General features: G+C 42.5%; 2 protein-coding genes across 5 annotated transcripts in view; one reads left to right on the top strand and one right to left on the bottom strand.

The window, feature by feature from the left end:
• The window catches only part of tcf4 (transcription factor 4), a 259,813-nt gene that overhangs the window by 130,596 nt on the left and 108,124 nt on the right, over positions 1-21,093 (bottom strand). For all 4 annotated transcript variants that reach the window (XM_085413413.1, XM_085413411.1, XM_085413410.1 and 1 more), the window contains exon 7: positions 3,213-3,271. In XM_085413413.1, the coding sequence (XP_085269539.1) occupies positions 3,213-3,271 (59 nt within the window). The remainder of the gene's footprint in view (positions 1-3,212; positions 3,272-21,093) is intronic.
• On the top strand, positions 16,685-19,174 carry LOC146665690 (uncharacterized). The gene is made up of 4 exons (XM_085411482.1): positions 16,685-16,843; positions 16,921-17,069; positions 17,152-17,219; positions 19,112-19,174. The coding sequence occupies exons 1-4, from the start codon at positions 16,719-16,721 to the stop codon at positions 19,172-19,174; spliced, it is 405 nt and encodes a 134-aa protein (XP_085267608.1). The 5' UTR covers positions 16,685-16,718.

Here is a 21,093-nt window from a genome sequence, read left to right as displayed (position 1 = left end):
TTGGCCACACCAACACAACCATCACTTTGTCTTCTTTATTCTGAAATTTTATTTAAAGGATAACTATTTTGACTCAGTGGGGTGTTACAGATGGTACTTGACTTGCTCACAAAACAGGACCTTCAGGGATGGTTTCAAGTATTGCAAGAGTGGTAAAAGGAATCTATTGCTGTACAAAGAGGCTACTTACAAGAAGATGAAGGGCAAATTAAGATCAGGAAAGATGACATACAAACTAAACTGTTAGTTTGTATGGGTATGAAAAGGTCTAACTGATAACGTGACATTTTTACCTGATGACAGTCCTTGAGAAAGTCTGGTGATCACCCAAGTCATTAAAGTTTACCATCTGGGAACCATGAATATCTGCATCAAGCTTTTTATCAGTGATATGTAGCAATATTTCAGTAGCGCAAAGATTAACATGCTGGTGGTGCTAAAAGTCAAGTGGCCAGCAAAATGGACAGACTTCAACTGCATCATTTCACTTTGCAATGAAATAATGACAAGCTAGCAGATGAACATACAGACCAGCAATCGCCAAAGGCAAGATTAAAATTAATTAGACCACAATTTCTAATGTAGCGCCAAAACCTACAGTAACGCTAAAAATATTATGATATTGAAGAGTCACACATCAACTTTAGGAAGTGGATTAATCAGAAACTTGTGTACATTTGAACTACATAGCAATTAAATAATATAATCAAATTCTCCACTGTTATCCGCCAGCTTTTATCAGATCTGAAAGTCAAACTTCTTGATATGCAAAAGGAAATTTTTCACATACAGTATTTCATAGATTCATAATAACCTGTAACACCTTTTAGTACAACTTCGATATTTTTAATCTAGGAAACGCACTTCTTTGATAAGCTTTAATTAAAGATCATTGAGACGAAAAGAAAAATAAATCTGTAATATCAGATTCCACATGTCCAACAACCTGTGCAGCAATGAAACGTATGTGATTCTTTTTTTAATCTGGTGGTCATCAAAATACAGCGAGCACATCAAGCCTCTCTTTTTAATCAAATGCCAACATCTGTATGTCTCTGTTAATTATCAACATGTATCTTTTCATTGATGCATATGGTCCATGAGAACGGAGCAGGAAGATTACAGTACAGATTCAGAATGTAGTAAAAGTCGTCACAACACCTGGTGCTACCGTTGGTGATACATATTTCTTTGAAAACAGTTGTCCTTAAAGTTAAAATTAATAACTATTTGTTTAATGAAGTTGGGAATAGTTAGATAAAGTTAAACATCTCTATTAAAATTATACAAAAAAATATGTAACAGCTGTTGTTTATTGTAGTCACGAGGGTGATTGACACATAGCAAACAGAGTATTCTATAGCTTTTATTATGTGGACTTTAAATGACAGCACATGAATATATGCATGGATATTAAGTTGCAAATGAAGGTTCCCAACTTTTCAGAGAGTGATTGGTAGCTGTTGCACAATAATAACTATCTGAATGAAATAAATTATGCAAGAAACAGCGTCTACAATCAGCCAACAAGTCAAAGACGACTTTGCAAATTTGCATGAATCCTCTTTACGGGAACAACAAAGGGACATGAGTTTAAACAAAATGTTTGACAATTGGGAAAAAAAATGTTAAATGTTAGAGTTAGCTAACATGTAGCAGTGCAAAGCCACACTAGCCAACAGCTTATAGGAGAGTGAACTTACATTAACAAGAAAAACATAAATGCTAAATGGACATGAAAACTCCACTGGTAAGATTATTCTTTGTCTGATGGGAGGTTACTCTTTTACACCTTTGTAAGATAAAAAAAAATGCGTGCACAATCAATAGCAATACAAAGAAATCATACCTTCAAAACCTTAAGCAGTACTTTGACATATAATATATTACATTGTTTTTAAAAAGTCATCTTGTACTTGAGGATATTTTTATTCTGTGATTGTGACTTGGGTTGATTGGTTAACCTTGTTCATCACATAAACCCATGTGTTTGGATGTCAGTGACCAAAGAAACATGACTTTAAAATAGCCATTGTAAATAGCTAATAAATGATTATAAATACATAATAATACAATACTGTATAATTATTCCATGTTAATAAACAATTAATTGATTTTATTGTTTGTTAACTAGTTTATAGACCACTGGACTCATTCTGATGTTTGCTGAAATTCTGAAGCTGAAGTTTATAAAAATTAGCATAGTAGTTATAAATGTTATGAATATTTTTAATTAATTCAAATATTTATACTATTTATATCATAAATATTATTATGAAGATTATAGCGATTAAGATGTAATATTTGATTTAAGGAAACGTAAGACTAGGCAGGGTGGAGGTACTTGTGGTTTATGTTTGCTTTTTAATTTTGTTAGCACCTTTTCTCTGCTTTTACTTTCTCTGGATTTTTGGTTTGGCTTAGGCACAGAGAGTGTTTGAGCAGGTTTAAGAGCAACACAGTGGTTGGTATAAGTGCACAAAAACAAACACAAACTAACGACATAAACATACATTTTAACATTACTAATTATTTGAAAAAATTAATACATTAAAATAACTATTTACAAAAAATAATCAGCTATCAGCTTGCCATTTATCAACAATGGTTATTACAAAATGTTTAATGATGGTTACAAAACTATGGTGATGTCAACTTCCTCCTCTTTTTACAGCATAAGTGACTGAGATCAAAAGTCACATCCAGCTCCAAAAAGTCACTTTAGAACACTAGGTTTAGGTTGTGCTCACTTTTCAACACTGGCATTTAAACGCCTCATTTGCATATTCAAATCCCCCCCCTTTTTTTGTTTTTGTTTAGGGCCACATTAGAACAATCCTCTATAATCTTTATTATCCAGTGGGTAGGATATGTGGGCAAAAAGGCATAAGGTGGGTACTGGCGACATGCTACATGTTATTCTGGAGACATTTACCAAAAGCACCAATGGCTTTAGGTCTCTCCTTCAGGCCACGTTCCACAGTTAATATGCAAAAGTCCACAACCACAAGTAAAGATTTTGGTGCTTAAACCTCGCATCTCTAGAGCTGAACATCCTCTACTACTGATACCAAATCAAACTCAGAGTTTGCTCTGTTTTGCCTAAATATATTTACTGCTTTGTCTCAATCAAAAAACAAAAAAGAAGCAATAAAGATGACTGAAACTGACACACTGGTTGAATAAAAGAAGACATTTACATTGGGACTGACCTGATGGCAGTGTGGGTTGGACTCTCTGCCATATGAGTACAAACTCCTCTCTGTTTTACCTGGAAGAGGAAGAAGAAAGGGCAGTTAGGCAGTTAGCAAAAGCAATCAGCTTAACAAAGACTGATCTTTATAACTACAGGAAGGAAAAAACAATTACTGGTGTGGAAATTATTCAGCTTTAACAGATCAATCAACTCCAAAGACATGTTAACACAATAACACTACACAGCGTCGGTACAATCAGGTCCAGGCAAAGTTGCCCTTTGTCACATGCTCTCACCCTCACCAACAACAGGGACATATTTCCCCGGAACATCAAAACTGTGCTATAGTTTTTCATCTATTAATTTAAAGGATAATTCATTCACAAGGAGCCACAGAAAAAATAACTTTTTGTAGAAACAGCCAAAGCCAGTTTTCCTGATCACAGACAGTGTGTGTGCTCTGTGTGTTTTCTGCTCGCTGATCTCTCTGCACAACAAAACGTACATCTGCTATGCCTGCAATGCATAGATCCGCATACAGAAAGGCAAGGGCTTTGTGCCACAAAAACAAAATCAACGCTTTCATTCTCCACTTTCTTTTAGGTGTAGATTTAGTTTCTTTGCATGAGAAAAAAAATTGAGTGTTCAGCTGAACAGAAAAATTAAAAAGCAACCTGCCTCACGGAGAAAACTGAACTCTCCTAGTGAATTTATGAGTAAAGATGTTTATAGTACATCGCCAACTCTAATGGTTTGCCATATATGGTATTATTCTGCTCTTTCCCATCTTTGTCCCTTTGGAGAGTGATGTTCCATAGAGACTAATTAGTGCACTCGCTAGGCAACCAATTCTACTGAAGAAAATAGTCAATTCTTGCGCAGTTGCATACTACTGTGTTCAGGCTATGCAGACTATTTTCTGCATTCCATTGTGGGATTTTTGAAGGCAGCAAATAATGGATGAATTTTACACTTAGAGTTCAGTTTCCAAAGTTATTGACAATGATGTGATTTTGGGAAAAAATAAGCGTTTCTAAACGACTTTACAGTAAGTATCAACCAACAGCCACCAGGCAACTTGGAATGAAGCTGAAAACCAAGACTCTGTAATCAGCATATAGAACTGCAGTATGGGATTTGGTGACACAAATACATTCAAAATCATGCTTTATTTACATTTTCTAGAAAATGAAGATAATCCAGTTTCAATGGTCCATTGTGTGTGAATTTTTTCACCATTTTGCTTCCACACTATATCTCCCCCACAAACTAGTGGAAAGTCACATTTTGTTGTATGTGTGTGTCCACTTTGTCTTTTGAACATTTAAATATTTGTCTTGATGTAAGTGCTTATCTAGGAATTTTTATCTGTTACTTAAACATTTTTACATGTAAGCAGTGTTTCACAATTAGAAAGAAAAAAGATTTAACACTGCATACGTGCAATTATTGTTTTCCCAAAATAAGGATTTTTCCCTCAAAACACACTAAATTTCCACTTCAGCAGTTAGAGAAAATTTATATTCATATTGTATTATAGCATTCAGAGAAATATTTATAGAACATTTTATTTCTTCAAAATTGTAAAAAATAAAAAAAATATTACACGTTGACAGTAGTTTCAAATTAATGAAGTTACAAAAAGAGATATATTGATAAAAATACATTGATTCTAATGTGCCAGCAAAATGCTCATTTTGAACCTGGCTTTAAAGAATCTACAGTTTTCTGTTCTACAAATTGGTTCTCATTAGGGTTTACATAGTGAAATTTTGGAAAACATGTAATACATGTAATAATGACGCTCTTAATTTAAATAACCAGCCAGAGAAATTCAACCTGTCTCTGCTTAACCTGGCAACAGCCTACTGCTACTGCAATACTACATTAAAGGACATTTCCATCAAAGATGTTGGAACCACACTGTGAAGATTTAACAAAGCCCTGTAGGAAAAGTTGCATACTACAAAATTTAGGGTTTGTGCGATTAATTTAGCATTTAATATTATGCCAAATGTATGACATAATTCTCCATGATTATCACTTAATATTAAAGCTCCATTTATTGAAAGTTTGGCTAAACTCCAACATTCAACATATCTCTTGAAAACCTTGCAAGGCATCATGTTCATGTAACTCTCTTCAGGAACTCAAATTTCTTGGTTAAAGTTTTACTGCAAAAGACTTTTTATTTTCCTTTAATTTCATTTATAAACAATACAGAAACTATGATTTCTGTTCCCGTTGTTGGACTTGAAGGTCCTTAATGCCCAAGGCAACATCTGATACAGATTTAATAGATGTAAGAAGAAAACAACACCCTCACCTACCCATTAGTTTTTATAGAACATCTTCGGTCAAACGTGTTGAAACATGTTTGATTGAAATCAGACATCAGAGCTCTTTGAATGCAGGCCAAGGATTGATCAGTACACGAGAAGAAGGTGAAGCCTCGTTGGCAGGTAACCGACCATCACTTTAATACACAAACTGAGCGTGCCTGGCTGTGAAAAAGGTGCCTGATGAATTTCGAAAAATGCACCGCTGCGTGTAGACAACAAAGCTAATTTCCTCTCCAGCTTCTGAACAGGCTTTCCTCCCCTCTGAGCTGCGGGACCACTTCGGTGCCTATTTTTACCACGCAGACCTTCTTTTTGGATAAAACCTTAAATCTTGAGCCAGTCTAAATATCAAACCACAGTTAGTGTGTAATTACATTCTGCTGTCAGTGCAGTCGTATGAGATGAAATGGAGGGGTTTTACTGCAAGCGTGTGTGGAGGAAAATGAAGCGTGTACGTAGTGAAGGGTTGGAATCAGGCGTGTATAGACCAGCGCTGAATACGCGCCAACATGGTAGTCGATGCAGAAGAGGTTGATAATTACAGGCGTACAGAATAGGAATGTGGTCGACTGTGTGTGTGTGTGTGTGTGAGCGGGAGAGAGAGAGTGTGTGTGTGACCGATACGGCGGCTTCGGCTTCAGCTACGACTGATGCCAGCTGGACCAGTTTGGCATGTATACAAAGACTCACACACACACACACACACACACACACACACACACACACACACACACACACACACACACACACACACACAAGTACTAGAAATCACTAGCACAGATGCACAAACTCAGACCAATGTTGATATGTACTACACACACACACACACACACACACACACACACACACACACACACACACACACACACACACACACACACACACATATACACACACACACAAATGTACTTTTCACGGTACCGAAATATATCGAGCACATGCATTCAAAAATACTAACTCAGGACCACACACACATAAACAAATACCTATTTAGATTTGACACTGCACGCACCTCTGGTGAATACCACGGCCTGCAATGAATCCAAAAATCTTTCAACCACAAAATGCAAAACTTCTTATGAAAAATTTGTACACAATGTAAATGCCAGCATGGAAGGATAGATAATCCTCAGGCTTACCAGCCTCCTTAAAAGTAGCTATCATTTTTGGAGACACAATTTCAATTTTAAGACTTAAAAGGATAAACTGTCAAGAAAACTAGAACAATTTTTACAAAATACAACAAAATGTTTTTGTATTAATTTTTTTTCAGTTTCTTCTTTTTTTTTCTTGTTTTATTTATTTATATTGATCAAATACTTACTTATAGAAGGTAATAATTGCTCATCACTGGAAATAATGATTAATGTAATAATGTAATAATGTCTTGCTATATTACCCCATGCAGCAGACTGTGACAGCACTGAGCAGCTCCTTCAGTGGGAGACTGCGGCACCCACGGTGTGGGACGGAGAGATTTCGCAGGTCTTTCCTCCCCACTGCTGTCAGACTCCATAATAAAGACTTTAACTGATCAAGCACACACATCCATACATATGCAATAATACTAAGTGCAATAATCCTTTCTGTCATCGTTGTATTTTTACTCAGTTGTATATAGTATTTGTATTTGTATTCTATTTTTATCTTATTGTATATTTATTTTATTTTATTCTACTGTATATAGTATTTTATTTTATTCTATTCTGTACAGTTGTGTACTGTATTTATTCTTATTGTATTCTAATTTTTGCCTCATAACTTTTGCACTGTCCACTTCCTGCTGTGACAAAACAAATTTCCCAAGTGTGGGACTAATAAAGGTTATCTTATTATACGACTATGTGGTTATAGGTCCAAACTGCTAGGCGATAAAGACACTTGTCTGTTTGAAGGCCCCCCAAATTTTGTATAATAGAAAGAGAGGCCAGCATAAAAGGTTCCAGCCCTCAGTCTTTTTGCATTACCTCTGTCCGTTTGAGGGCCATTAAAATGGATGAGTGCCAGTGTTGGCATGAGTTTTGTCTCCTCTGGCACTAAATTAAATACCTACTGGAGCACCATTTTATTTATGTATACAACTACCTATATATAAACTTATGTGCATGCTGTGAATAGGGCAATAGGTATGTACCCTATCTACGGATACACTCACACACAAGCGGTGCTAAATAATTAGGTAATCCCACAAGACTTGGCCTATAGCAATATTTCCATGCATCTATCTCCTTTTAGTCTTTTAGGTTTATTGGAATTGTCAAAAGCTACAGCAAAAAAAAAAGAAAAAAAAGAAAAAAAGAAAAAAAATAGATTTTTTTTGTCTTTTTGTGCATCATCAACTGGCAAAAATGTAGATTCATGTGTGCCTTCCGATATGTTAGTATTTCGATTGACAGCTTTTCCACGTCTGCACACACTCTTTAAGCTGTGGTAAATAATATGCTGTAAGGTGCATCTTTGTTTTCTTAAAAATGAAATATTATTATTTAGAGCTTATACCTTTGTCAAAACATAAAAAGTTGATGCAAATTAGATGATTTTACAATTGAGCAATTTCTATAATCCAGTAAATACAAGAATGTATCAATTAACAGTGACCCCAATGCAGACGCTACAACAAATGCGACAAAAATAGATTCTGAATTGAGGCTTTCACAACCGCACAACCCCGATCTGTCCCTTTTGTCTCAACATGCTGACCTTTTCACCTCCACCACCTCTGCAGGCTGAGCTCATGTATTACACACACAAACAAAAATCCTTGGTATTTTAATTTGGCTGTAAAAGAAAGAGCAGTATTAAAAAAAAGGAAGAAGGAGCGAGAGAGAGAGAGAGAGAGAGAGAGAGAGAGAGAGAGAGAGATGGAGGGAGGGAGGCAGGGATGGAGTAAACAGGATGGGAAGGGTCAGCCTTCCAGATCACACACCCTGTCACAGTATACCATGAATGGGCACACACACACACACACACACACACACACACACACACACACACACACACACACACACACACACACACACACACACACAGAGAGAAGCATTTCATTTCACTGCCTTGAACTGGAAAAAGATTTCTGAACCAAAGAGTCTATTACTTGATAAAACGAGGAGAGTTTATTAATATATAAAGCCGTCACAACACAAAGTAAGTCTTAATTAAATGCTTTTTAAAGTGGATTTTGTTAAAGAGGCCTTTTGAGATATAACTGGTATAAAACTTCTTCTCCTCAACTGATTTGTTTTTCATTTTGCAGCAGATGAAGGGCCTCCTTTGATATATTTTTATGGACGTGAGAAAAAAATATACAAAAATCAGGAAAAAATGTAAAAAAAATTCTTAAAAGACCAAAATGTATTTAATCGGCTCCATTTTTATTTTCTCTCATTTCTGGTATCAAGTAAGGCTTTTTATAAACAAATATATTTTCCCATGATAAGGTTTCAAATTCCGCATTCCTTTGTTTATTTGAAACATAGAAAATACAGTTACACAATTAAAAAATATATTGTTCATCTCTGTGATGCACATTTTAATCACCTTTTGGTTCAACCTTTGTCTCTTGAGGAAAAAAAACATAACTTAACTAATCTTGCTGTTTTTTTTTAACTTAGAAAATGTAAAGTACTTCAGTTAACTTTTTTGATAATCTCAGATAAATCAGGCAAATGAATCCACTTTTTAAAACAGTCCATTTGATCTGATAACAGTCTCCTTATTTCAAGTCCTTAAAACCACATAAGCCCTCCTCTTCAAAAGCTTTTTCATAGTTAAAAATACAGATTTCATGAAAACCCTTTTTGACTCAGTAGGGTTCTCGAACAACGTCATTTTAGGGTTTAGGAGATCAGTCTTGAAAGACCCTATAGAAGACTGTTAAGAGCTCTGTCAACCTCTAACAATCAATGGCTGTTCAGACATTGTATTTTGTTTGTGCAGAGACAAACTAACCTTATTGTTCCTTCCTTCGTGAACCATGGAAGTCTTTTTTTTTTCTATAAAGCTGAGTTGATCTCACTTCTAGGCTTCTAGGACTCTAGGATGTTCAGAGTTTTAGTTAAATGTAAGACTGAAGCCGCATAATATCCATAAAAACTCAGATTTGGGGTTCTTAAAAGATATCCCAGTGCGATAAACATGTTTTTAATGCTTCCTGTCTTCCTGTTTCTTAAATTGTCCAATAAACCAATCTTTATATTTCAACTTGTTGCTGCTTTCTCTTCTTCTTTGTGCAAACACTTCATTTTTGTGGAATATAATAACGTAAGAAAGCTTGCTTAAAGCTTACTCAAATTCTACAAATCTCTGATACATCTTAATGACTGGAGGAGCTCTCACATAAAAGGTTTGGGGGAATTAGGCTTAATGAAAACACCTTTCTAATTGTTTCACAAACCCTCAAACAAGTATTCTTCAGGCTTTCAAGTTCCATCAAGAGCTTCTTTGCTGATGAGTAACCATGGAACTTTTGCTTTCCCCAGATACTCTGACAGTGACAGTCATCTCTTTTTGTCCCTAGTGTGTCAGAAAAATTCAAAAACAGTCTCAAATCTTTAAAGAACCCATCAAAGAAGATTTCAGAAGATGCCTTCACGCACAGACCTCTGCGTTTCTCTTAGGAACCCCAAAGACATTTAGTTTCCCGAGAAAACAAAACTAAAGATTGTTGGCTGTGAGAAGGAAGTAAAGATACTGGCATTTGTTAGATTATGCTGGCTGCAGAGGTACAAAAGGTGGCAAAGTCAGTCCACTCCGCTGTATGAAAGCCCATAGAGAAGTCGGTGAGGCACCAAGACCAAATCCCTGCTAATCCACAATGCACAGAGACTGAGGCGAAGTACAAATCAGCTCCATTACAAACTGAGAGCCAACAGTAACCGGGAAGCTTGTCTGGGGTATTAGCTATAATGACACAGCTTGTTAACAGGCCCTTAACTGAACTTACTCATAGTCACCTAGGCTCGATTCAGATTTTGAGAGTCTGCCTCATCAGTGCCTCAGTCCTTGTATAAAGGCCAGTTCCCATTATTTTCACTTTACATGACATCAAACTGCCAGGTTTTTAAAAGGACAGGTCATCACAAAATCAAATTTACATAATTTTCCTCTGGCCTGTAGAGCTATTTATCCATCCAGATTATTTTGGTGTGTATTTGGTGTATTTGAGATAGGTGGTTGTTTTGTAGTACTCAAGACAACCAAAATATATCTTTGAAAAATTCTGTCACAAAAATCAATAATCCTGTTTATGTAGGAACTATTTTCTTTATATGCTAAGTGTCAGCTAATATAAAACGATAAAGTTGCATATATATATATAGCATTATTTCTACTTGCTTGAAGCAAACAGAAAAAAGTGCCAGGACAAGAGTAACGATTGATACACAAAAGTGATAAAAAAAATTTGTAGTTTTAAAGTTTCAAAGTCTTCATTTACATTCACTGGCACAAACTTGGTATAACATCTGAAATGACTTGTACTACAGTAGATAAGCAGATATAGATCTTTATCGAGGTTCATTAAAGTGCTGCCAAACTCTGTCCTCAGCAGAGATGGGCAGTAATGCGTAATCCGATTACTTTTTTCAAGTAACGAGTAAAGTAAGGGATTACTATTGCAAAAAAGGTAATTAGATTACTATTAATTTCCTGTAAGCATGCTGCGTTACTGCGTTATTAAAACCGTGATTCTTTTGCGAAAGTGTCTCATGACAATGACGTAAGCAAGTGCAACGTTCGTGGCAACAGCTGTGTGCAGATCAACAACGGCTAATATAATGAGTGCGGGAGAGAGTATGAGCGTGCAGCGTTTAAAGCGTGGAAGAACTGACCTTACTTTGAGTTTGATTCCGTAAAAAGTGACAAAAACATTAGTGTCCGCTGTTTGAAGAAAACTTCTTTTTACAGCAAAAAAACCCCCTAAACTTCCGCACAAGCACCGAGTGCGCTACCACGCAATGTGAAATTCACAGAGAAACTCGCGGATTCTTCCACTGACTGCTGCGACACACCTGCACCAGGGCAAATCTCCGCCTGCCCCACTCCTGCTAAACAGGTAAAAATAGAGCTACAGGACCATTGATCCTTTGATTTTATTTATGTTCTGCTGTGTTTTACTTGCATCTATTTGAAAGACTGAGTGTAAACACAAAAAATATTTTATTTCATGTGCTGGAATGTGCAGAAAATAGGTTTAAATGTTAAACTGTCATGGTCCGCGGCCCGGCGTCCGAGGTGCTGATGGGATGCCCACTCCCGTGGGCGTGGCTGCTAACTCCACACCTGCATCCCATCCCAGGCGATCACCAGGTGGACTATTTAATCCTGCCCAGCCTGCTGCTCCACGCCAGTCCGTAGTCGTCCTTCAGCGGTAACGTACACCTGCGGGAAAGCCCTTATGCAAACTTATCCGTGTGAACTAACACTAACTCTGCCTTGTATACTCAGATCACAGCTCGGCGTGTTTGAGCCACCAGCCTGTCCACCTGCCTGTCCGGAATTTGGATCACGATCAGCCCCAGCCGCCTCGACCTTTCTGAAGCTTCTCCCCACGGACCCTCACCCCTCCCTCCGGTTCCCTCGGCCCCGCTATCATCGTAAGACGCGTACTCTACTTCCCCTCGTATACTGCCGTTTTCCCCGCACCCCAATAATCCTTTTTTCCTTTTTCTGTTTCAGTCTCCCACAGTCCCGCTCTCGGCGTTCCTGCGCGATTCTCCTCCCGGTCCCTCGGTTTTTCTGGTTCCGTGCGTTTTTTCCCTTCTACCCTCCCGGGACACCCTCAGTTATAATAAAGTTTATTTTTGTTCTCTCGTACCGCTGTGTGTGTGTTCTGCTCCTGGGTCCAACTTGTGCGTGGAACTTCGGTTCATGACAGTACGGACTGGCCAGTATGGACCCAGCAGATCCACTCCGCTCCGCCATTAATAAACAGGGCGCTATTCTTGGTCGCCACGATCAGCAGCTCCAATCGCTCCAGGACCGCTACCAAGAGCTCAGTGACACTCAGGAACAGCTGCGAACCACGCCACCCGACCCCGTGCTCCGCAGCGTTTCGCCCCCGCCTTTGGAGCCCTTCCACGGGGAGTTAGACCTGTGTGGGGGATTCCTCTTTCAATGCTCCTTGTTCTTCAGCCGCACGCCACACGCCTTCCCCACGGATGCAGCTAAGATCTCCTACTTCGTGGGTTTGTTACGGGGACGCGCTTTAGCGTGGGCTGAGGCCTACTTAACCTCTCACTCCATTCGTGATTGCGATTACGATGATTTCCTGGAGGAGTTCCGGGCTACGTTCTCCCCTCCGGTTTCAGAGGATGACGCCACGCAGAAATTGCTGGGGCTCCGTCAGGGGCGGCGCAGTATCGCGGAGTACCTAGTCGAGTTCCGTACCAGAGCGGTCGCCGTGGGTTGGCCCGATTCGGGCCTCCGTGGGTTTTTTTTACGGTCATTAACCGACCAGATGAAGGACCAACTAGCTTTTCACGAGGAAACTAAATCCTTCGAAGAATTGGCTTCCCTCGCCCGTAGTATCGATAGACGCCTGCGGGAGAGGGATGCCGAGCGGCGGCTTAAGCCTATGGGCTCCGTATTGCGCCCCGGGATCCGTGTTTCTCCACCCCCACCCACGGCTGCGTGTGCGCGCTCTCCGTCGCCTCCCCCGCCCGAACCCATGCAGATCGGCCGCTCTCGGCTTTCTCCGGAGGAGAGGGAACGCCGATTTCGGGCTGGGGAATGCCTGTACTGTGGGAGGCCCGGTCACCGCATCGCTGTTTGCCCGGTCCGCCCAAACGACCCGGCCCACCGGTAAGTCCGGGGATACGGGTGGGCAGCACTTTAAACACTACTAGACCCCGATTATTACTGTCCGTTACCCTCATGACTAATAACCAGACCTTTACATGCTCCGCGCTGGTGGACTCCGGGGCGGAACAGAACCTCATGGATGAGAGACTGGCTAAGAAGTTAGCGGTGTCTCTTACTCCACTCGAGCTGCCCATCCCTGCGTCCACATTGAATAATCAAGTGTTTGCTTATATCACCCACCAAACCGCACCAGTACAGTTAGTCGCATCAGGAAATCACCAGGAGCAGCTTTCCTTTTTCACTTTTCCCGCTCCTGACACCCCGCTTATCTTAGGTTACCCCTGGCTACAGAAACATAACCCTCACATTGATTGGGCCGGAAAGAGAATCGCGAGCTGGAGTGTGTTCTGTCTGGCGAACTGTTTGGGGTCTGCCGTTCCCTCCGCCTCAACGAAACGGAACTCAGCCCCGCCACCCGCACCAGACCTCTCTTCCGTGCCCCCCGAATATCACGATCTTCGGCAGGTGTTCAGTAAGGACAAGGCGCTCTCACTACCTCCTCACCGTCCATATGACTGTGCCATTGATTTACTCCCGGGAGCTTCGCTGCCCTCTAGCAGACTGTATAACCTGTCTCGCCCCGAAAGAGAAACCATGGAGAATTACATCCAGGAGTCGCTAGCGGCAGGACGTATCAGGCCGTCGTCCTCCCCCGTCGCTGCGGGTTTTTTCTTTGTGGGAAAAAAGGACGGGACGCTTCGCCCCTGCATCGATTACCGGGGTCTAAACGACATCACCGTCAAGAATAAATATCCCCTCCCATTAATCAATTCTATTTTTGACTCACTCCAGGAAGCCACAGTCTTCACCAAGCTGGATCTGCGGAACGCCTATCACCTGGTTCGGATACGCGAGGGTGACGAGTGGAAGACCGCCTTCAACACCCCACTGGGGCATTTCGAATATCTGGTGATGCCGTTTGGGCTAACCAACGCCCCGGCGGTTTTTCAAGCTCTAGTCAACGACGTGTTACGGGACTTCCTAAATGTGTTTGTTTTCGTATACCTAGATGATATTCTGGTCTTCTCCAAAACACCCGAGGAACATCACGTCCATGTGAGGAGCGTGCTACAACGGCTGCTCGAAAACAGGTTGTACGTCAAGGCGGAGAAATGTGAGTTCCACGTTTCATCTATCTCCTTCTTGGGCTACATCCTAGCAGGTGGGCAGGTGAAGACCGACCCGGTGAAAGTCAAGGCAGTGCTGGAATGGCCGGTTCCGGAGTCACGGAAGAAGCTTCAGAGCTTCCTGGGGTTTGCGAACTTTTACCGCCGCTTCATTCGGAACTACAGCCAAGTGGCCGCGCCTCTCACCCAGCTCACCTCACCCAAAGCGCCCTTCACCTGGTCCCCTGAGGCCCACGCAGCCTTCGCTAAATTAAAACGATTATTTACGTCCACACCCATCCTAACCCACCCAGACGCTTCTAAGCAGTTTATTGTAGAAGTTGACGCGTCTGATGCGGGAGTGGGAGCGATTCTCTCCCAGCGGTCTGGGCCTCTAAATAAGCTCCGGCCGTGCGCCTTCTTCTCGCGCCGACTCACCCCCGCGGAGAAGAATTATGACATCGGCGACAGGGAACTGCTAGCTGTTAAACTCGCTTTAGAGGAATGGCGCCACTGGCTGGAGGGGGCCGAACAGCCCTTCCTCATATGGACAGACCATAAAAACCTCCTGTACCTGAGAACCGCCAAGAGGTTGAATCCACGCCAAGCTCGCTGGTCTCTGTTCTTCGCCCGCTTCAACTTCACGCTCTCCTACCGTCCAGGGTCGCGGAACACCAAGCCCGATGCGCTCTCCCGTCAGTACTCCTCCGACAGTGGAGCGTCTTCCCCCGCCACCATCCTACCCGCCGCCTGCGTGGTGGGCACTCTCACCTGGGAGATTGAGGAGACCATTCGCCGAGCTCTCCCGGGGGACCCCGATCCAGGGACTGGACCACCCGGACGGCGCTTCGTTCCTGCTGCCGCCCGTGGAGCGGTCATCCACTGGATCCACACAGCACGATTCACGTGCCACCCAGGCGTGAGCAGAACGACACACCTCCTCAAAAGACATTTTTGGTGGAAGACGCTAACAAGGGACATGAGGGACTATGTGTCCGCCTGTGCCATCTGCGCCCGTAATAAGTCATCCACCAAGCGCCCCGCAGGTCAGCTCCACCCGCTCACTACACCCCACCGGCCCTGGTCTCACATCTCCCTCGACTTTGTTACCGGTCTCCCTACCTCTTCCGGAAAGTGTATCGTCCTCACCGTTGTAGATAGGTTTTCTAAGGCCGCTCACTTCATCCCGCTAGCCAAGCTGCCCTTGGCCGCAGAGACTGCCCAAACGTTGGTTACTGATGTGTTCAGGCTCCACGGAATCCCCTTGGAGATTGTCTCCGATCGAGGTCCCCAGTTCACCTCACAGGTGTGGAAGACCTTCTGCTCCACTTTCGGCGCCAAGGTCAACCTAAGCTCCGGCTTCCACCCACAATCCAACGGACAGACTGAACGTCTCAATCAGGAGCTGGAGACTATGCTGAGGTGCGTGGCTAGTCAAAACCCCTCCTCTTGGGTTACCTACCTGCCCTGGGTGGAGTACGCCCATAACACTTTAACCTCGTCCACCACCGGTCTATCTCCTTTCGAAGCGTCCCTCGGATATCAGCCTCCACTCTTCCCTGAAGAGGACTTAACTCTCTCCGTCCCGTCAGCTCCACATCACCTTCGGCGCTGCCAACGTGTATGGCGCAGCGTTCGCAGCACCCTCCTGCGCGCGAAGGAACGACATGCGCACTACGCCGATCGGCGCCGTGCCCCAGCCCCTGACTATCAGCCGGGACAGAAGGTTTGGTTGGCTGCTGGGAATATCCCGCTCCGAGGCACGTCCCGCAAACTGGCTCCCCGTTTCATCGGGCCGTACGAGGTGGACCGGGTCGTCAACCCGGTGGCGGTCAGGCTCCGGCTTCCAGCCTCCCGGCGAGTGCACCCCACGTTCCATGTGTCTCAGCTTAAACCAGTCCGCCTCAGCTCCCTGTGCCCTCCTTCCGAGCCCCCTCCTCCCGCCCGGCTCATCGGCGGCCATCCGGCCTATGCGGTCCGGCGGATCCTGGATGCGCGCCGGCGCGGGCGCGGCTGGCAGTATCTCGTGGATTGGGAGGGGTACGGCCCCGAGGACCGCCTCTGGGTCCCGCGCTCCTTCGTTCTGGACCCTCGTCTCATCTCTGCTTTCCGTGCTTCTCTCCGCAGGCGGGGTCCCGGCCAGTCGCCTGGGGGCGACTCTTGAGGGGGGGGTACTGTCATGGTCCGCGGCCCGGCGTCCGAGGTGCTGATGGGATGCCCACTCCCGTGGGCGTGGCTGCTAACTCCACACCTGCATCCCATCCCAGGCGATCACCAGGTGGACTATTTAATCCTGCCCAGCCTGCTGCTCCACGCCAGTCCGTAGTCGTCCTTCAGCGGTAACGTACACCTGCGGGAAAGCCCTTATGCAAACTTATCCGTGTGAACTAACACTAACTCTGCCTTGTATACTCAGATCACAGCTCGGCGTGTTTGAGCCACCAGCCTGTCCACCTGCCTGTCCGGAATTTGGATCACGATCAGCCCCAGCCGCCTCGACCTTTCTGAAGCTTCTCCCCACGGACCCTCACCCCTCCCTCCGGTTCCCTCGGCCCCGCTATCATCGTAAGACGCGTACTCTACTTCCCCTCGTATACTGCCGTTTTCCCCGCACCCCAATAATCCTTTTTTCCTTTTTCTGTTTCAGCCTCCCACAGTCCCGCTCTCGGCGTTCCTGCGCGATTCTCCTCCCGGTCCCTCGGTTTTTCTGGTTCCGTGCGTTTTTTCCCTTCTACCCTCCCGGGACACCCTCAGTTATAATAAAGTTTATTTTTGTTCTCTCGTACCGCTGTGTGTGTGTTCTGCTCCTGGGTCCAACTTGTGCGTGGAACTTCGGTTCATGACATAAACAAATTTCTTCCAGTCAGAGAATGTTGCATAGAATTTAATTTTTGCTTGATGCATAAAGTTAAAAGATTAAAACTAATAAAACAAGTTTTAAAAAGAGACTTTTCCATTTGATTAGATTTTATATGATTGATTATGCAGAAAAAGTAGAACTGGGATTGAAGCGATTGAAGATCTTGCTTCGTTACCTATTCAGGGTGTAAATCATGTTTTTAAAAAGTAACTAAGTAACTAAGTAACTAATTACTTTCAAAAATAAGTAATCAGTAAAGTAACGGGATTATTTTTTGGGGGAAGTAATCAGTAATTAGTTACTGATTACTTTTTTCAAGTAACTTGACCAACACTGGTCCTCAGGGGCATTCAGAAAGTCAGGCACACTGCAAGAGTCAATATCTAAAGTATACAGCACTTTACATTTAGCTAGTTTATAACACCTGTGTCTTTCCTGTTGAATAGATGATAGGTATGTATATCTCAGGACACTGACACTTGACAACCCCCAAGAACAGCGTTGGGTTATGCAATACTTTTGGCATACTTGTTAAATTTACTTTGTGGATCAAAGCACAAATGTCCTGAAAAGTTACTTTTTCCCTATAAAAGCTAATTGGAAAAGGATTTGGGAGTCATGTAGTTGGTGTGACTGAGAAGATGTTAACTAAGTAATTAAAGTTTCTGCAAGCATATAAATACATCTGACAAATTACCTTTTGTCATGTCACAGCTTTGCAAATTCAAGAAGAAAAAGACCTGTAAAATATGAAATACTTACCATAAATCAATGACAGTCTACACCTGCTATAGTGTAAAAGTAATGATTTCGACAGGATTCTAGCCTCTGTGAAGCCACAGATGCTTCTTGCATCCAGACATAGGTCAAGGCACATCTTAATAGTTTTTGACACATGTGAGAAACTTGTCTTCAGGGCTTTCTGCCCCCCAAAAGTTTTCTGAATATATCTAACATTTATGAGAAGATCAATACAAAGTTTTGGTTTTACACGCAACACAAAAACATCATCTCCCAGATGAAATGGATCCATTCATCCACCACAGCTTGCACTTTACACTGGCCTTGTCACTCTTTACATCTATGTATTTCTGTTTAGAAGTGTTGCTGTCAGAAAGCCTTTCTCAGGGAGAGCTCTGAAAGCAAACGTCTCCCAATGCAATCTTTTTTTCCTCAAACTTTCACTGTGATCGGTCCATTGCAATGGAACAATAATGATGATGTTACAGGAAGAATACCAACATGATATCACGTACACCGCAAAAACATCTGAACATGTAATGCAGGAAGCTTGGAACATTTTTACTTCCTGTGGCCAATGTTTAAAACTACTGGTGGTAAAGAGCTCATTCACTTCTAATAAGAGACAGAAAGGAAGAGCAAGTCCGAGACAAAGCAATCCACTCTACATCTTCAGATCAGTATAAGGCTACTGTGTAAATGAGGGTTTGCATTTTCTTCTTCATTAATTAGCTCTGCTATGTTAATGTTAATCTTAATTACTTTAATAAAGTTTCATTAACTGCAGCACAACAAACAAAGTGATAACATCAGTTCCTGTGTAAGCAGCAATAACTGCAACCACAGTGAAGAGAGAGCGCAGAGCCACAGAGCCGTTTTCCTGTCAGTCACTGGAATCAGCTGTTAGAGGAGAGAAGAGGCGCTTTTCTCTGTTTTCATTCTGCACGCTCCATCGTGTCCGTCACATCTGACAGCTATCAGTTACTACTCTTCCTTTCTGATTCAGCAGGCAGCAAAAGATGAAAACCGCAAGATGGAGTTGTTGAAGGAGTCACCATCGGCGTCTTGACTCTTTCTTTCAGAGGTTGAGAGAGACGTCAAGTCTTTTTCTGCGTGAAAGGAAACACTCAGAAGACATGATCTCCTCTGACACCCATATAATGGGTCCATTTTAATAAAGTATGTGACTAATAGCGCGATTTGACGAGGATGGCAAAGATGAGATGAGAGGAAAGAAAGAGGAGAGATAGAGAGGTGGTGGGGGGGATGAAGATGGATAGAAGAAGGGTTAAACTCCCTCTTCCTGCGAATGAGTGTGTGTGTGTGTGTGTGTGTGTGTGTGTGTGTGTGTGTGTGTGTGTGTGATGGGGGAGGGTTGGACTGTGCAGACATGAATCATTCTGAGCGATTCAAGCGTTTCCATGACACCACCGGGCACCGGTCCAGAAGTTTCTACAAAGTCTGAAAGGTAGTGACACACACACAGACACGTACACACACACACAATCGCACACTCCAACAGACACTCTGAAACCACGCAAACCACACTGCCAGCTCTGAATTTGAAGCCATCTACACACCTATTTATTCATGGTGTTGTCTTCCAGTGTAAAGCGTAACATTTTTCAGGGGGGAGATCAACATTAATTTAACAGATGATGGTCGATGAGTAACAGACAATCCCCCCCCGACTCACACACACACACACACACACACACACACACACACACACACACACACACACACACACACCGCCACCCTTCAATCCCAGCAGGCATTGATGCTTTGGCACCACAGCGAGCGAATACATCAAACAACAGATGAACGTATACGAGCGACGAGAACGACTTGAGAGACGCAGCATCGAGTCTGCATCTGTTGGTATCTACCTTCAGCCATAGCGGAACAGATCAGACTGCTGATTGGAGTCTGGATTCACTGTTTTATATGTGTGTGCTTCCTTACTATAGAGAAGAGAGAGAAGTTAGATCCAGAAAAATATGTTGGGAATTTACAAGGAAAAAAAATCAGTTGTTAGTATTCGAATTGTTATTTAATGCTGTACTTCATGTCTTTGTTTACTCTTGGACTCTGTTAGAGCAGGTCTGCATGTCTAAGTATTCACAGTAAACCTTATTCATCCTATATTGGGCCTTGGTGCAAGCCCCGTGTTCATCCACTGTCTCTGTCTATCAGGCTTTCCCTTCCCTCTTATCTGATTGGCTGAATCCTGTTAAACAGAAGGTGTAAACAGCAGGTGGGTGGAGCTTCTGCGAGGTTTCATATTGGGTATTTTTGCTCTCAGTGACATCATACAGAGTCACGAGCTGTCTGAAATCTAACATTTAGAGGAGTCTGAAGCCATGGATGTTGCTGCGAGTACAGATATGATGAATTGGATATTTCACAGAGAATTAAATTCCCACGTGTTCACAAAGGTCTGTGAGCAAGAGGAAAGCAAGAACAGTCTATGTCACAATACTGCACTTTACGTCCTTTTCATAATCAGAAGATGCTTACAGCATGTGTCTGTCTGTCTATCTATCATAACGTTGCTGCAGGGTTCTTAGAGATATGTTTCTGTCTTGATTTAATGTGTGAAAATGTAAATGCTAAAGGGAATTTGTAGCTTTTTGGTAGGTTGTCTCCATTCGTCCAGATGTTCATCACACAGCTCTAAGAGGTTCCCCTGCTGATTCACTGTGTGAACCTCAATTTTATTAATACATTTACATTTATGAATCAAAGTAATTTCCACCATGAATTACAAAAATAATTTAAAACTCCCTGTGAAGACTTTCTACAGTATCCAGTACCACTGACACATCTGGTATCACATCAAACTAAATAGCATAAAAAGTGGAGGAATTTAGGGAGTTGTGTTTATCTTAGCTGTGGTTAGATCTCTTGTACTGATAGACAGAACCACATAGATTAGGTCTAGCCACTTTACCACAGCATTACGCTGCGTGCACTGACGCACTGCTG

Source organism: Rhamphochromis longiceps, linkage group LG7 (genome assembly GCF_057381845.1).
Source record: "Rhamphochromis longiceps isolate RC_006_pf linkage group LG7, R_longiceps_female_GT1.1, whole genome shotgun sequence".
In the NCBI taxonomy this organism is placed as follows: Eukaryota; Metazoa; Chordata; class Actinopteri; order Cichliformes; family Cichlidae; genus Rhamphochromis; species Rhamphochromis longiceps.
The sequence above is the reverse complement of the archived record's forward strand: the minus strand, read 5'-3'. Positions and strand labels throughout refer to the sequence as shown.

Bases quoted from the DNA above. Each gene is read 5' to 3' on its own strand.
- LOC146665690 (XM_085411482.1), top strand. From the start codon at position 16,719: ATGCCCACTCCCGTGGGCGTGGCTGCTAACTCCACACCTGCATCCCAT. The intron at 17,070-17,151 runs GTAAGACGCGTA...TTTCTGTTTCAG, and splicing joins CCCTCGGCCCCGCTATCATC to CCTCCCACAGTCCCGCTCTC. The intron at 17,220-19,111 runs GTGCGTTTTTTC...TTTCTGATTCAG, and splicing joins CCCTCGGTTTTTCTGGTTCC to CAGGCAGCAAAAGATGAAAA.